The sequence below is a fragment of the Lissotriton vulgaris genome, chromosome 4_1 (genome assembly GCF_964263255.1).
Source record: "Lissotriton vulgaris chromosome 4_1, aLisVul1.2, whole genome shotgun sequence".
Lineage (NCBI taxonomy): Eukaryota > Metazoa > Chordata > Amphibia > Caudata > Salamandridae > Lissotriton > Lissotriton vulgaris.
In genome coordinates, this window is record NC_141691.1 from 774972787 (window position 1) to 774990680 (window position 17894).

General features: G+C 40.1%; 1 protein-coding gene across 2 annotated transcripts in view; it reads right to left on the reverse strand.

Moving 5' to 3' along the window:
* The window catches only part of CAP2 (cyclase associated actin cytoskeleton regulatory protein 2), a 438235-nt gene that overhangs the window by 367144 nt on the left and 53197 nt on the right, over positions 1–17894 (reverse strand). For both annotated transcript variants that reach the window (XM_086965115.1, XM_086965116.1), the window contains exons 2-3: positions 14348–14466; positions 4727–4827 (exon numbers count right to left, since the gene is read on the reverse strand). In XM_086965115.1, coding sequence (XP_086821241.1) covers positions 4727–4827; positions 14348–14465 — 219 coding nt within the window. In that variant the 5' untranslated portion in view covers position 14466. The remainder of the gene's footprint in view (positions 1–4726; positions 4828–14347; positions 14467–17894) is intronic.

Consider the following 17894-nt stretch of genomic DNA (forward strand, 5'->3'; position numbering starts at 1 on the left):
ATGCTTTATTGTTGGTTTTGAAGCATTTCTCTGCATTATGAGCTTTTCTAAGGCTGCTGTGTTTTCTAATTTGTAATAAATGCGAAGAAAGAAAAGCATAATCTGAGCCTCCGGTCCTGCCATAGAATTACATTTCATGTTCAGCATTCTATGATTACTATGCAATTTTAATATACTTAGGTACTGCTATGACCTGTATGTATTCCAGTGCTATAGAAAATAAACAAATTATGTATAATTTAAATTTAGCAGCTACAATACATGTTATACGCCAACAAATAATCTTTTTATCGTGCTTGAAAGAATGGAAGAATCACTTAAATCATTTTCATTTACCATGTTTTTCTTTGTCCCAGAGTGCATTAGCTTTCATAAAACGTACACATTGACTGCACCAGGGCACAAATCTACAAGGTTGGAAATGTGCTGTCTGGCAGGGTCCCCAATATATTTATGCCCTTTTTTTAAACCCTATATTTGCTGGCTATAGAACTTTGTGCACTTAACTTCTCCGAACGAGTGGCAAAGTGCTTATACTTCCTCCATTCAACATAATGAATTGTTATCACTTTCCTATAAGTACCTAGTATATGGTACAAAGATGTACCCAGGGCATGTGTGTTAAATGATGCAAGTGGACTGCAGCACGCATTGTGCCATACAATGTAAGATAATGTAAAAACAGGTATTTGCAATGCAATAGGTCTCACATTTACGAGACTTTGAGCTATTCGAACTGTAAATGTCAATAGCTTAAATTCTTGCATAATGCGAGACCAATTGTTTTACAAAAATTGTTTGTTTCCAATTGCTCCATGGCACGCTTGCACTTAATAGATGCCACTCGCATTTCTTTAGATGAGCCGGGTCTAAAGAAAGGGGTGTGGCCTCTATTAAATGCAAGTGCGGCAAAGGGCACTTGGAAAGAACCCCAAAAAATAAATATTTGTAAAGCAATAGGACTCGCATTTGTGAGACCTAAAGCTATTATCATTTACAATTCCAAAAGCTCAAACTCTCCTAAATGCGAGAACTATGACATTGCAAAAAAGTGGCTGCTATTGTCCCGGCTGCTTGGAAAGCACTTCGTGCCTGCAGCAAGACAAAACTCACTGAGAAAAATAGTGCTTACAGACTAAATAACACAGACGGAGTAACAACAGAAGTAAAAGGGCCAGTTGTCATGGGAGGTTACAAATTAAGACAAGGCGGTACTAAGGAGGGACTAACAAGCCAATTACCGAATCAAAAGCCAGCATTTAGAAAAGACAAAGACACAAGCCAATGAACAATATGGGCGGAGAGTGGGCAGAGCTTCAAGTGCATACTCTAATACAGCATGCCTCGCCGAGCAGAGTATGCGCTGCCCAGGCTCGACCTAATGGCTGTACAGTTGCCACCATTAGCCTGAAATTTAACTGCAAATTCGACCTCTCAAATTCACAAATAACCCATTTTGACAGGCAAAAACCTTCCTTTTAACTAATTATAAGTCACACCTAAGTAGGCCTTATTGCCCATAAGGTGAAATGCATGGTATTTAAAAGTAAGACAAGTAAATGTTTAATGTTAAACATGTCCTTACAGTAAATAGCCCTTCAAACTATTGTAGAAGGGTTGGCTGTTCAATGTAAACCACTGGGATGTACTCCTCTTAAATGCCAATACTGTATTTCAGGAATGGGCCTCTCTTTTATCCTGAATATGCCTGACACTTTCTATACACAACATGAGGCTGTTACCCTGAAATAGTTACAGAGCACATGAAATGCTGTCACTAGTGGTAGAAAACGTTAAAAAAGTTTATTAAACTTTATTTATAGAGTAGTTATTATAATTATTTTTCATGTATACTTTTTTGTTATCTTCTATGTGGTTTCCCATTCATTCTTCATATTGAAATCCTCATAAAATTGTTGATGTAAGTAGCATTTATGATGAAGGAAATATTCTTTCCACGTTGTTTACATTGATTTAAATATGAGGGACCTTCCTTTTTCTGCTGATAGCAATACATTGGCGGACTTTCCCACCATCCATATGTGACTAGACTTCTACCAGTGGCAAAACATTAGCCTCTGCAGCTCTCGCGGTGCGAGGGGCCCGACCTCCAGGATGCCACCTCCATCAATGTACGCAGGCAGCAGGCACCTGGCCTGAGAACACCTGATGGGGTCGGGGGGATCGCCATGTACTTTGCAGGGGAGCCCCCTCAAGTTTCATTATGCCACTGTAGACTACATTAGCAATATTAATACCACCGGGAATGAGTTTCATCCTTTCCATTTCTCATTACAGAAATCAACAAATGAAAGGTTCTAATATCTGTACTGTTTTGATACGTATCGTTTATAATAATTTTTGGTCTAGATCAGTTAAAACTTTTTGGGGGGTTTGACTATGTGGCTTATACAGTACGTGAACAAGTCTGTGGAAAACAGTGTTTGCTCATAATAATGTGGAATTTATCACAACTTAAAAGCGATGTTTTCCAGTAGTATGGGGCACTGCAATAGCAAGCCGGTATTTATTATATGTGCAAGGCAATTATTAACAGTGCATTAAATACCGGTGAAGTTATATCACATGTGCTATTAGTGAGGCGGGAAGTTCAATGCAGTAACTCTATGCGCTATGGTATTCACAGTGAGACTTTTGCACGACACAGAGGTTTATGCGTTCTGCCCACCCCTTTAAGGATATTTAGCCCTCTTCATTAGAGTAAATCTGCTCACTAACCCTCTTTGTGTATATTCCAAAACATCTAATCACGTTAAAAGAGGTTGTCACAGTGTAGCCCCGCAGCCAACCTCACTTGGCTAGAACTATGCATATCAAATTACCATCAAGGTGTAAAGATGAAGCAAAAATCATTTTTTTAAAAGGTTTCTCTTCACAAGAACAGCTTCTAAAATACAAGATCAACATGTTTAAGCTATGCATCCTAGTATGTTTCCGAAATTGACTGCTTCTTATGTTGACTACCAATAAGAGCTAAACTTTCCTATTTCATGCATAGGATCTCTAAGCATGTACCATTCATTTTTTACAACATTCCACTCGGAGAAGAATGCAATGAAGACAATCAATACCAATCTCATAAATCTAACTGCTAGGACACATGATCTGGCCATGATCTTGGCATGAGAGCTGAGTTTCCTCAGTGATTGAATACCACAAGAGAAAGCCATTGAGGCCTAAAAAGGTGGAAGTCGGCCAATGTGCACACACTAAAGATAGAACAGATGATCTACTCTTCTAACAGGCAGAGCTGACAATATGGCGAACCAGCTTGTCAGAAATCCGTCAAGTCATCCCCTCTTCATATGAGTAAGCAATAGGCATCAAGGATAGTCTCCTCAGTTGCTGGTGAGTCGCAGCCCTAAACCTTAGACCCAGAGAGGAACCATTCAACTTAGCTCCTACCAAAAGACTTGAACATGAACAGCTTTCATGATCTCATTTGAGAAAAATGGGATCTGCTGTCAGTGCCGGACTGGCCTGTAGGGCAATCAGGCACTGCCTGATAGGCTGGTTTGATAGGCCTATGTGTGTTTTTTTATTTTGTCTGTTTGTGGGTGTGTTTTATGGCATGCAGGGATGGTTTTTACTGTTACTTTTCATGATACTAAAACAAACATTGCATGCATCAACCTCAAATCCTTGCAATCTTTAATTCTTTGCAAAACACTTACACAGCTTGTCTTTCCAAGTTTATAAATGACCCAGTTTGCACTACTAGACAGTGTGTTACCTATCTAATTCCATAATGGGAGCAAATTTATTTTGGTGCCTGGGTCTATTTCCTGTCACAGTCCGACCCTGTCAGTGTCATTCCCAACCTTCTTCCTTTCTCCCAACTAAAAGACACCGTCATTCTGCTGTCCTGGAGCAGGAGGTATTGATCAAGGCAGATACCTCTTGTTCTGAAGTCACATAGGAGATAAAACTTTAGGATGACCGCAGGCCTTATGTCCATATTTCATCTTTATTTATTTGAATGTTCTCTCTCTCTCTCATTTTTTTCCTATTTCTCTATTTTTCGTGAGGTGGGTGTTACTTTGGAAACCTAAACAACTCTCAACTCTTACATCCTTTCCTGTTTCACTTTCTCAACATGGCATTGCTTACCATATTGGCTCTGCTTGATATACATCTGTTTACAAACGATATCACCACTCTACATGAATGCATAACTTTAACACAATATGTAACCACTGCACCTACATTCAGAACTGTATACAATATAAACACTACCTTGGCAGTATACTTATTACTCGATGGGAAATGTGGTGAGCAATGTAAATTGGGCTAGAGTTTTGAGTCTTTCCACTCACCTCTGGAAGTGAATATCTCATGTACATAGATAAACTGAGTCTGGTGGTCTCATCCTGGATCCTAGTGGATGTGCTTTGATTGGCCGACAGGGTACCGCTCACAACAAATAACACCTCACAAACTCAGCACATTAGTAAAAATAATAGCTGCTCTGTCGCCAGTCACATCACCCATTGCCACCTTTACAACACACTGCAAATAATTCATAAACCAGAACAGGGCATCTGTAAGTGATTAATGCAAGAACAGGATGAGAATCTCAAATGAGAGGAAAACATAAATAAAGCAGTGTCTACCAGGCAAGACTAATGAATGTTTCATTAGTGTGAGATATGCAATAGCTTACAGTGCTTCTCAATTTAAGACAAAAAGTTTGAAAAGCACTTACATGTGTCTCCACGTCACCACCGATGATCTTGCTGTGTTTAAAATATTCAGCAACAGCGCTGTTGAGGAGCTTGTCAAATGCCTCCACGTAGGGCGGGATTCCTGTAGAAGAAGCATGGTGGGTGATTTACCGGGCTAATACAGCCATAAATGCACTTACACCATAACTGCTACTCAATACATTTATTTTAACTTTATGGTACATCAGCACACTCATCCATATTTGTGTTTCCACTATGACCTCTAACTTTCCAAGTACAGGAGAAAGATACATCACAATAGTGCATGATACCAGATGGACCCCGATTTTTGGACAAAAATTGAATACCAGAATAAATCTGAAAAAGTTAAGCTAACTGAACCCGTTGGAAAGATATAAAACTTTTAATGAGTTATTTTCAAATCATTCCTCAAAATTGAGGAGTAGTATGGTGCAGCCAAGCCCCTGGCCCAACAGTAGCCCTCAATCTGGCACTGGCCTTCTTTTTACCTGGTTATATCTGAAGAAGAGAGGAGACAGAAAGGTCTAAAAAAAACAAGGATGGAAAAGAGTAATTTTCAAGAAGAAGGCCTGCCCAGCATCTATTCTATTTGAGACATGAATGAATGAATGAATGAATTATTGAATAAATTAAAATTTATTTGGAAAGGGGGAAATCTATCATCCGACCAATGTACATTGGCGTTAAATGATTAACGTGAAATTAATAGCAGAAACTGGAAGTGGTTTAAAATAACCAAGCTTTAAGATTTTTATGGAAGTAATTATGGAAGCATATATTTGTGACTATTGGATCTAAAGAGTGCCAGGCATTGGCAGTCAAAAAAGAAAGAGGGCAGCCAGTTATTTTGGCATTCCTAATACACGGAACCACCATCACATTTGATGAGATAGATCGCAATTGACAAGCTACAGAGAAGGACTGGAAACACAAGCATAGGAAACAAGGTCCTGAATTTGCTAAATATTAAGTGTTTCAGGCCTTTAAACGATCTGCTTAAACTACATTTTTATTAAACAAACCTATTTGCCAGTGGCACAATGTATATTTATGCTGCTAAGGTTTTTGTAGGCATTCTCATACATTTCATAAGGTTTTCATTACCAGGTAGCACAATTACGTTTAGAATATATGCAAATTGGGTAGTATTCGTCCGTGCAGGTAACTTTCCCTCTGCATTGTCCCTCGAAATCCTCCCTTACCCGGCCACACCGCCCAAGTTCTGTTACCTGCACGGACTGCAGCTGTTCGAAACGCCCTTATATTCGAAGGAGAATGTTCCACATGGCTAAATATTTTCAGTTTGGATAAAAAAGGATCAAAAAGTCACTGGTGCACATTACATTTCCGAAATACCAACTCATACTCCTGAGGCTTCTTTACATAGAAGATAATCTGTAGGTTAAATTAAAGTATGAAAATGTGTTTTACTGGGTGCACACACTTTTGTTGGTCATACAACACATTACCACGTTCGTAATGCATTTTTAATATGGATCTATAGAGAAGCAACTTTTGACAATAAAATTGTAAAAAATTATTTTCAGTCTAAGAACTTAGCCACAGATTTGTTTTAGGTCATTGGCATTGTGTATATATGTATATATATCACACTCACTGTGACGGCACAAGTATATTTATAGTTAAGCCAGAGTTCCTAAAAAAAAGTTGAACAAGCATTTGCAATGCAATAGGTCTCGCATTTGCAAAATTTTGAGCTATTGGCATTGTAAATGACAATAGCTTTTATGTATGTGTTGGAGGTCGACCGCCCTAGCCGTTAGGCAACTACTTTGATGCAATACACATTTTTTCTTTGCCAAATGAGAACTTCCATTGGTCTGAAATGAACCACAAAGTATCTTTTCGGGGAAGAGATGTTGTAGAAAACCAGGTTCTTAAACCACGAGGGAAAAAGGCCTCAGTCTTGACATGAGATAAGGCTGATCTGCTACAAATAATTTTTTTTTAAAACTTAGCACCCAGACGTAAAGTTAGTTTCTGTGAATAATCCAGAGTTGACCCTTGCCAGCCAGACACAAGCGGAAAACCCTTCTTCCAATAAAACTGCATGTGGTAAACGAATAGCAATAACAACCCAACACAGCAGTTAAAAAACGAATCCTTGGACAATGCTGAACCGGCAGTAAGCATAATGGAGAAATACATAAGGTAAAATTACCTAATCAATTTAGGTAAAAGGGGGCAAATATAATTAATAAAAAGACACCATAACAATTACAATAGGACGGAAGGATCTGGAACTTTACATATATTAAAACTTGACTATTGAAAACAACTGATGAACAAAATTTCAATGCTGTCCAGTAGCTAAGAATTGAGGTATGGTGCAAATATAAGATACATTAAAGAATACTGAGTGTTGGTGCAAATCAGACCATTCACTAAACATTAGTGTGACATGAGGCAAGTTTGATCACTCAAAGGCATCTCTGAGCGAGGTGGCACATCTGAAAATGCACTACGGATTAATGAAAGATGGGCCAGTAATGAACAGGCACTAATAATTACTGAGCAATGGGGCAAATCAATACATCCGGCCTAAAAAACCGACATCATTTAAAAATGAATGCTCTGCTTCAATTGGAACAGTGACAAAAGGCCCCACCCCAACATGAATCCATTATTATGTAAGTTTCCAATTTCAAAACTGAAAGCCTGACCTATTGGCTTTGTCAATGCTTGTTTAAATGCAGTTTGTTTATTTTTGCGTGGGATAATATCAACGTCAGGAACTGCCAGTTATTATTTGATTTAAGGAGGTTTGGGGCGGTATGAGGGTGGCTGTTTCAGTCAAACCTACAGCCTCGCGCAGGGCGGGGGGTTGTGTTGTGCAGTCCGGCTCTGAATAATCCGCATTGCCCTTCAGGATGAGTCATCTCCCCCCTGACAGGCTGCAAGGCTGAAAAGCTCCACTGTGGTATTTTGCAAACAGCTTGTTCCTCCCCTGTGCTTCTCAAGCCCTCACCCCCACGAGCTCCCACCTCCTGCGGAGCCGGCGCATTCACAGCACATGATTTATTTGAACCTGCACTGCAAGCACAGGCTAGAGAGTACGAGACGAGGCAGCAAGGATGACGGGGAGGACAGAGAAGAGGGACTTTTGAAAGATGTGGTGAATGAGGAAATTGGGCAGAAGGAAAAGGGAACATGGTGAAAGATCTTTAGGAGGGGGCAGAAGGAAGAACAACAGATGCAGTGGGAAGTAAGAATAAGAGAAGTAGGAGACCGAAACATTAATTAAAAAAAACTACAGAGCGGGAAATGTTTGCAAAGAGTGGGGGGGTGGTAGGGAATGACACAAAGAGACGTTTAACGTAAGATCTAAAGTAAAGAAAAAAGAAAAAAAGGTTAGAGATAAATGGAAGTAAGATGCATATATGTATCAGCAAGAAGGAGAAAAGGAAGACCCAGGTGTAAGAGGCACAGGAGAAAGGAAGAGAAGCAGAGGATGGAGAAGAGGCCAAGAGTTGAGCGTGAAAGAGGGCCAAATAAGTATTAAAACATGAACTAGATGGAAAGCAAGCAACTGACTGAGGGTAGAAATGTAAATGATGATTGAGGGTGGGAGATTAGGACAGAACAAGTATTTTGAAAAATGTCCACTGTGCGCGCCGCTGTTTCCAAACGTCCGAGCCGGCTAGAAACAAGAGTGCGCATGAAAGCTCAGTAAAACAAATGTGAGGGACAAGCACCCGTGCTTGAGCTGCCATCCGTCTTGCAGGAGCGAGCAGCGGTGGCACGAGAGACATATGTTGTCAATTATCACGTGCACCGCTGCTCGCTCCCGCAAGGTGGATGCCAGCACAAGCACCAGTGTGGGGAAAAGGAGCAGACTGATGGCTAAAGGCCCTCCCAGAGCAGCGCATGCGCACTGCCTAGGCGAGACCTAAAAATGAAAGAGCACATAGGGGGAAGAGTGAGCACATCTTAATACCCAGGGGTATGTCGGTGGAAGGGTGTGCCAAAAGGGCCCTGAATCTGTGCTTAAAATAACTTATAACGTGTTAGATTTTCTTTTGGGATGTAGGGATCCAAGCAGGATCCTCAAACCCCAGTGAGGCCGTCCCTTGTGGATTCAACAATCCTTTGAGGATCAATGGGAGATCTACAAAGGATCCTGAAATCCAGCATCAGCCAGGGAAGCTTGCACAGGTCCAAACTTTGCCCTGGATCCGCTGAGTCAATTTGGATACACATATCCCAACAAATAGTTTTTTTTAATGTGAAGAAGGGTCTAAACTCTGTAGACCGAACTCTGAGCTAAACCACCATAGTGCAGGCCATGGGAAGCAGGGTTGGCTGCCAGAAGAGACTGGGAGCAGGGCCTGGTTGAAGGACAGGCACTGCAGCCAGCCCCTTCTGTATCTGTCATGAGTAGAGGCGGTTGGCTGCCCACAGAGGATTGGGCACAGGGCCTGGCCAAATCTGGATTTACCACTGGCTAGTGAAGCTTGCACAGGTCTGTGACATCAGGGCAGAGAAGCATGCCCTGCATCTTCAGATACCATTTTGAATCTTGGGTACCCAAAATATTTTTAAAAAAAGGAAAAAAGGGTCAGTTGAAGATCAAACCCTGTGGGTAACTGCCAATAAACAGGCCATGTTTAGCAGAGTTGGCTCCCTACAGAGGGTTGGACAACGGCAACCCCTAAGGCCTGAACAGTAGGTTTTAGGCCGGCGGAGGAGGGATGACAAAAGATAGGTGCAGAAGAGGGTTAGGCACACACGGTGCAGGTTTCTGGCCAGGCCATTCAGATAACCCGCACAGTGAAGGCTGTGTACAGTGAGGGTTGGCAACAGGCTAAAAGTAGGGTGCATGGAACGCTTGAATGTGGTATATGATCAAAACTCAAAAAAGCCACACAAAATCTAAGATTAAATCAAAGTTATGGTTAGTATTGTTATAAACCTTATTGTATTTTGAACACCCCCCAGAAATTCACCTAAAAACACAATTCAAGTCCAGTTCTACTTACATATTAAAATTGAAATACCACTGAAATTCGCAAGTTATGGTTAGGACCACAATCCACAACTCATATTACAGCCATGCAAATAACAACACACACACCAAATGCAATGCTTATGACTTCACAATATTTATACAAATAAGTAACAACAACTATAAGCTTAATGTAAATAAAATATATCATATTATTAACCCAATTAATAATACTACATTCATAGATATCTTTGAAAAGGTGATAAGAATAATCTCTAAGATTATTTACAACATTTGTAACAGACGAGGTGTGGAGATATGATGGCACACAGCAATTAGCTACTGTGGAAAATAACTTTGTAACATCAATCGTCATGGTTCCTGCCAGTACCCCCCTTGCCCCACTGTTTTTTGATCTAGGCATTAAAAGGATCTCATATATGGTAGCCTACGTTTACCGGGCGCGCCTGCAGTGTACAAGGATAAGTGATTACAGGGATTCCCTTGAAGAAATAATGAACTTGAGTAACGCCATGCAGATTTCCAGGCTTAAATTTGTATTTAATTCTCTCCAAAAGCTAGGACTGAAAAAAATATTTCCAGTGAGTAGTGAATCTAAATTACCTTAAGAGCAACCTTTCTTCACTTTTAATGCAAACATTTCACTTGGTAAACGGGAAACACATATAGCAGAGACAGTCAGTTCCCAGGCTTGTTAGAACTGGACTCCAGCAAATGCTATGCAATGGTCAGCTGTAAAAGCAGTGCGCATAAGCGATATTATTCTGTACTTCACATTGAACCGAATTAATTGCTTGCCACAGATCATTTAAAAATTGATTGTGTTATTCATGGTCACCTAAGAAATGTCTGAAAATATTCTGGCATTTGCAGTTTATTAAAAACTCTAACCATGTGTCTGAATATGTTTAGATTCCATCTATGAAATATATATTCATGTGGAACTTTAATAAGTACATACATTATATTGCAATTTAATAAAACAGACAAATCGCATAATTTAGGGATTATAATGAGTGACCATGATAAAAAATGAGTTAATGATTACATGATATCAGTTTTATGATTTACTTGGTGTGAAAAGTGGATAACATAATGCAACAAGCATTTGCAATGCAATAGGTCTCGCATAAGGAAAGTTTGAGCTATTGGTATTGTAAATGACAAATTTTTTATTTATGTGTTAGTTTTGAAAATAGCAAAATGAATAGCTTTGCTATTTACAATGCCAATAGTTTTAACTTTTGCAAATGTGACACCTATAGCATTTGTAATGCAATATGTGTTGTATTTACGTGACTTAGATGTATCGATATTACCAATAACAATGGCTGTTATTTTTTTAAATAATTAATACTTAAAAGTTATTGTAATTTATAATGGCAATAGCTTAAACTTTTGTAAATAACTTTTGTGAAGATTATGTTCAGTGTATTTTATTGTGACGAGAATACAAGAACAGAAGTGAAATATTAATATCTTTTTCATAAGAAAGCTCTGGTAACAGGGAAAGAAAGATAATATCCAGGCCGAAAGAGACAGACAGAAAGACTGACTAGCCTGTCCCTTAGGGTTCTTTGCATGTGGTGAGACTCTAGTTATGTTACAGGAACCTTAAGTGCACATATGCCAATAAGGTCCCCTTGGAGCCAGGAAGATAACAGCATCAGGCTGCCAGCCTCTCATAAATATTAATCGATACATTTTGATCAACATAAGTGTCAGATCTACAGCCTCCTCATAGGTCAGGTTCCAGGCTCTAAGAATATCGGGCACGGGCACCCACCCATCCGACTGGACTCTAGCTGCCCCTTTCTATTAAAATGTACATTGGTATCTCCTCAGGCGCCCTGAAGTAATGGCAAGGTAACATGTAGCAGTTTACAAAACTCCTAAAAATTCTAATAGTCAGCCGCGTGCTACTCGCCGAAAAAAGCGCTTCGACACCTGGTCAGGGTTAGTTAGCGCTATATTAATGCAATTACTATTACTGCTAAAGAAATAGTCTTTCCTCTCTCCCACAAACACACCACAATGTATCTGTACTGAAGTACCCGGATTCAATGATGCTAACACAATCAAGTAAAACAAGTTCAGATCTCAGGCCAGCGTTGCAAAAAAAACAAGGCAAACCGAGGGAGGGGCACGGATGCTTTTATCCATTAGTTTTCCTGGTTACCAGCCTGCTGCTCGTAGGGTGTTCTGCGCTGAGCGAGGCAGTGTCGGCCCGGCTATGCCTGGCTTGGCTGCCCTCTGCCACCGCGCCTCGTCTCGAGGAGACTTTATCAATACTCTGTATGCCGCGCACATATTCCTGACGGATCTGAGGTCCTATTCTGGCAGACTATAAAGCGCCGTGATCTGGTGAAGTGAAAGCACTATGTTAATCTGCTGCCTCCAAAACATTGTAAAAACGGCTGGAAATGAATGGGGAGATGGGCCCTGGATTTGTTTTCCCTTACCTGGTATGGCAGACATTGTATATTTATATACACTAGTATATATTATAGCGCTAACATCATTGTGGGGTTAAAGGGCACTGTATATAGGTAGGTTTGAGCAAAACATTAGGCAGATCTCGACCATGAATTAACGTTAAACAATGGCTGGTGTTGTTAAAGCGAAAGCCGTGAAGTTGTAAAAAGTCATATATTGGAAAATGAAGCGCTGCGATTTGTTAAAGTGGAAGCGCTATGATGATTTAAAAGGGCACACATTGGAAAAAGAGCTGTGGTTTGTTAAAGTGAAAGCGATAAAAGATATAAGAAGTCACACACCAGAAAATCAAGTGCCGCATTTTGCTAAAGTTTAAGCGCCATGTAATCTAAGAAGTCACATATTGGCGAATATAGCGCCGCAACGAGCTTCTAAAAGTTTTATTTTTTCTGTCTCCTACAGTGTTTCACAGCCTCCCCTGGGGTGGGACTTCCGCCTTCTGTGGGAAGCCCGTGCCCACAAAGTGACTTGACGAGAAGGGAAGAAGGTGGAAGTCCCGCCCTAGGGGAGGCTGTGAAACGCTGTAGGCACGTAGGAGGAGCAGAGGCCGCCGATGCAAGTGAGGGAAGCCCTGCGTGACGGAGCCTGTAGCCCGGTGAGTGGGGCGGTGGGGCTTAGTTGTAGGGTGTGGGTGTTTGTGTGCATGCGTGTGTGTGTGTGTGCGTGCGCCTGCGTGTGTGTGCCTGCGTGTTTGTGCATGCGTGTGTGTGCCTGCGCGTGTGTGTGCATGCGGGCATGTATGTGTCTGTGTGTTATCCACTTGCTGCCAATGTAGGACAGGAGATGTGCACGGCGTGTGGGTGAACGTGCACGCTCACATGGGGGATTTTCCTGCGCGTGCACATCCCCTGTCTCACATTCCCAGGAAGTGAGTAACAAAAGATGCTTCGCTGGATGCAGTGCTTCGCACTGCTTACACCAGCTCGACCTAAAAAGCACCTTCTGGGACCTTCAGATGAGAATGCAAATAAGTGTCAAGGCTACAAAAGCAGACAAATAGTATCCAGTTGCCGTTTTTATGAGAACCATAATACTAATCTTGAGGATTTCTAGTTTGTGTAGAGGCAGCATGTTTAAGCTATCCCACATAGTGTATACTACATGATTGTTTGCACAGGAAACAAAATGCAGTATAAACCTGGAGTGAGAGAAGACTCATAGTTTGAACATTTTCGACGGGCTACATGCATTGCTTATTCTTTAACTCACACAGCTGGCAGGCTTCTCTGCACAGTTAACTGAATCACATTTAAAGCCTCCTTCAGCTATAGTTCGAGGACTTTAATTTTATATTTTTTTATATAAATATTTTGTAGCGCTTAAGATTACTTTACATTAAAAATGCATATTAAATTGCTAATATTTATAACATTTATAAATAGAACATTTCTCATAGAATAGCTAGCTATTTTGATATTTGTAAATACTGAACATCCTATAAAATTTAGCACTATTCTCATTTGTTTTATTAGATTTTTAAGCTGCATTCGCCTTTGTTTTAAAGGTTTGTTTGCAATTCCGCAGAGATCCTTAATAATTAATTGATTAATATATTAGGCTTTATAACAATTTGTTTGGAATCTGAGAAGAATTATGAAGTTTTTCGTTACAAATATTTTATCAGATAGAAAGATGAAAGACATTTACATTTTGATAGCCTAACCATGGGCAGGCAGAGTCCCTTGGGAACAGATTGCTGAAGCTTGCGCATTTTCATTGGCGATTAGGTTTGTGGTAGTGCACAGAGTTATCACCCATTCTCTTTTTTAAAAATCATTAACATAATTTCCAGCATTGCTCCGAAATGCAGCAGTATTTTGCAAGAATACTTGTGGTTTTTGAAATCTCATCACATATTTGCCACCATTCGAAACACACGGGGAGATTTATGGGAGAATATTGCGGAAATGTCATGTTTACTTTTACCAATATTGGAGATCAGGATGATTTGAGCAAGAGAAAACTAAAATTTTCTTTTTTGCTAAAAGATCAGGAATCTTCTATCTGAATCTGAATCTGATTCAAGTGTGCAGTTGACTACAATGGTCACTCATGATACACGATACTCTGCTACTTAATACACACAGCACTATCATACAGTATGGCATGCCTTGATTTTCAGAAGAGTGCTCCTTACCATCATTGACTCCATTGATCGAGTTACCATCCACGTTGGCATGTGAGTGTGATAAAACAGATTCAAGTCGAATGACGGCATTCTCCAACCTTTCCATCAAACCCTGCATTTCTGCCATCCTGTGAAAGGGACGAGAATTTGAATATTGTTTGAGCCATTTTATAATGAACACATTTTTTATTCCGTTCACTTTTCTGAGAAAAAATTCAGTTATTCAACTTCATGACTTACACAATTATTTTTTTAGAGCAAGCACACAAAAGGTGTTGTGTGAAGAGCGCTTGAAAATAGTTTCACCACTGGCAATCGTTTTGGGTGGCATTCCAGCGTATTGTTTCTCAACCAACATTCCACTCTAGACAGTGAAGCATATTATACAACTTAGGGCTGACTTTATGCCCTCAAAGGAGAAGTCCATAAAGAACCACCAGGTGAGACCTCCCCTCTAAAAGTGAGCACAAGTACCCCCAGACCAGTCTCTGCTTATGTTGGCCTTGTCAGTGAGGTATAGCTTGGATGCTGAAGCACAGGAAAGTCAGATGAAAAGGTGTAGCAAATTACTATGTATTACAGCTACAGTAATTACCAATTTTCTACAGTTAGATGAATTATGCTAACCAAATTTTGATTTTGTACCTTTTTGTTTAACTGTATTTTGTAAGTGTGTATTCAGATTTGTGTATGTAAGGTGACAGACAGAGTGTGAGTCAGTGGCATCATATCACCAAAACCAGAGGTTTGTTAGAGGCATTATCACCAATTCTTCGACCTTACTCATTGAATTCATAGTGAGAAACACAGCCACTCACGCAACCATTCTCTCCCATACAGCTGCTCATACAACTAGTCACTCGCCCATACAGCCAGTTACATAGCCACACATCACCCATACCTTGATCTCAGTGGCAAGCAATATTTTTAAACAGAATACTCGGGGCTGTAATATGCTAAAGAGGACTGATTCGAAATAGGCACAGAGACTGCAACGTGTTCATGAATACTGATTAAGAACAGGCACAAGAGCCAGCTGTTAACATAAGCAAAACCTAAATGCATAGTTGCTTTGAAAAGATCAGTTTAGGGCTAGCTCTGGTTGGACGGTGGTATTATGTTCAATGATTTGTGAGTGTACAATTTTGATGTTTGAGAGATCTGCTGGAGGGCACTCAGCAGTAGCTTAAAAATCCCTTAAGCATGTAGCATGCCATTTGCCAATGTGTAGAGACAGTTTAAGCAATGTGGCTGTTTTCTCCATAGTGTATCCTAGCAGCAAATGCTAGTGACAAAGATCAGGGGCAGGACCCTTTTGTTTCCCTCTTAAACATTCAGTGACACACTATAGAAATGATTGAAGATTGCATGTCACTATATCAAGGAATCCGATATTGCCATACAAAATATCACATCCAATATGTTGCCAACAACTACATTGTTGGGCAAGTATATATTTACTATCCGTAACTCCACATCTACTTAGAAAGGCTTTTTAGCTCAATTTAGGGGTTGCAATATTTTTGTCATGAGTTAAATCACATACCATTCAGTGACCCTATACCACTATTAAGTCAACTGGTCATGGCAGTGACTGGACAATCTATTCGATTTTTTGTAATTTGTTTATGTAGTATTAGTTCATGAGCTTCTATTCTTACATCACCCTCCAAGTTTAAGCCTTGCATGTCAGCGATGTCATGTTGTTTTCCACAAAAAGTCAAATCCTTATAAGGCAGTACCTGGCACTTCAGTGAACTGCCAGTAGTGTCTAGATCGTAAGATTCCAGAGGCAAAAGAGCACTACCTGTAAGTACTCCCTAGTTAAGTTCTGCATCCTAGTTTAACAACACAATGCCGCTTGTAGTTCCCCATTTTTTCCTTAAGAAACTGAGAATAGGGTAATGTTTTATTACCAGGTGCATGATTTTTCTCTCCTTGGTTCAGGGTCATTCTTTAATTTCCCTACCTGGGTAGGGAAAATCAGTGGCGGTAGATGGTACTACCATTGTAATCAAGTAGAGCTGTGGCTGATAGGTCAAAGGTTTCCAACAGTGTAGCCAGCTGAGGCTCCAACATACAAGAATGCCCCCACATCTGAAGGAGGGGGGATCATGAATTTGGCATGCAGAAGATTCCCCAATTTATTGTAGAGGCCCTGCTCTACCAAACTGTAACTCTAATAAGGCCCATAATATCTGCCAACAATAAAGTCTACAAGAAACCCAGGAGCAATAAAATCGACAACAGCACAGGCATAGAAAAAGACAGCTGCAGCTATTCTGGGGATACAGCAGTTACAACACTGTCATTACTGTGCATTACTTTCATCAAGCATCCAATACAACACATATTTCTCCATCACACATGTCTATAGCAAGGTAATTTTTATCACACAACGAAAAATGTAAGTATCTTGCAGGCATGTGTTACATATATATATATATATATATATATATATATATATATATATATATATATATATATATATATATATATATACATACATACATATATATATATATATATATATATATATAGATAGATAGATAGATAGATAGATAGATAGATAGATAGATAGATAGATAGATAGATAGATAGATAGATAGATAGATAGATAGATAGATAGATTGATAGATAGATATTTCGGCGGTCCCCAGTAGGTAGTTATAGTTTGACCTATACTCCATGGGAAGAGCATTCTTAGGTCGAGCTAGACAGCGTAACTGTCCCTTTGAGACCTGCTTTAATTGGTCTGTGGGCATCAAGTCCCTCCCCTTTCTTGACATTGCTTTTCATTTGTCTATGTCAGTGTCCTTCAAACATCCCTGCTTGCTAGTGGTCAGTCCTGTTTCTTTGTCCCTTTTTTCTCTCTTCTGTTCCTGCCAAAGAGCAGAGACTTAGTACTGTATCATTCTGCTTTGTTTTTCATCTGTGCTTTGGAGGAGTACTTTTTTCCTTGCTACTTACATCCAAATATAGCATTCTTCCTCCCACCTCCTGTTAATGCCACAGTTGTGTTACTGCTGCCTTTTTTACTGCTGCCTCCACCACCTTGGCTCCAATTCCGTTGCTTGTATTTTTTTAATTAGGCTTTTTGCACTTTTCGATCTTCACCAGCAGTTGGGCTTTGTCAAGAAGGATATTTGCTTGGTTTGGGCTTGTTTGTTTTTAGGTATGGACTGCAAAGGGTTTACATACTGTTCCCTCTCTTTCCTGGTTTTTCATTAGTTCCTGTGTGGGCCACTTACTTTTCCTCCGGTTCTGTTGGCTGTAGTATACTTTTCTTGCATTGACCAATGCTTGTTTGTGTTGTGTATGCTTTATTTGTTACGCGCGGCTCACTGGCATGCAGCATTTTGGGGGGCACATTCCTTACTTATAGCTTGGGTTGACAAACTATTTATTTATTGAAAATTAGACTTTCTAAAGCAGTAGTACGCCAGCTTGTTGTTCATGGCGGCCGCCCACTTTCTCCGAGGCTCAAACGGTGGCTAAGAAAACAACCACGATATATGAAGGGATGATGCCAAATGGCAGGATGAAGTGCATTTAA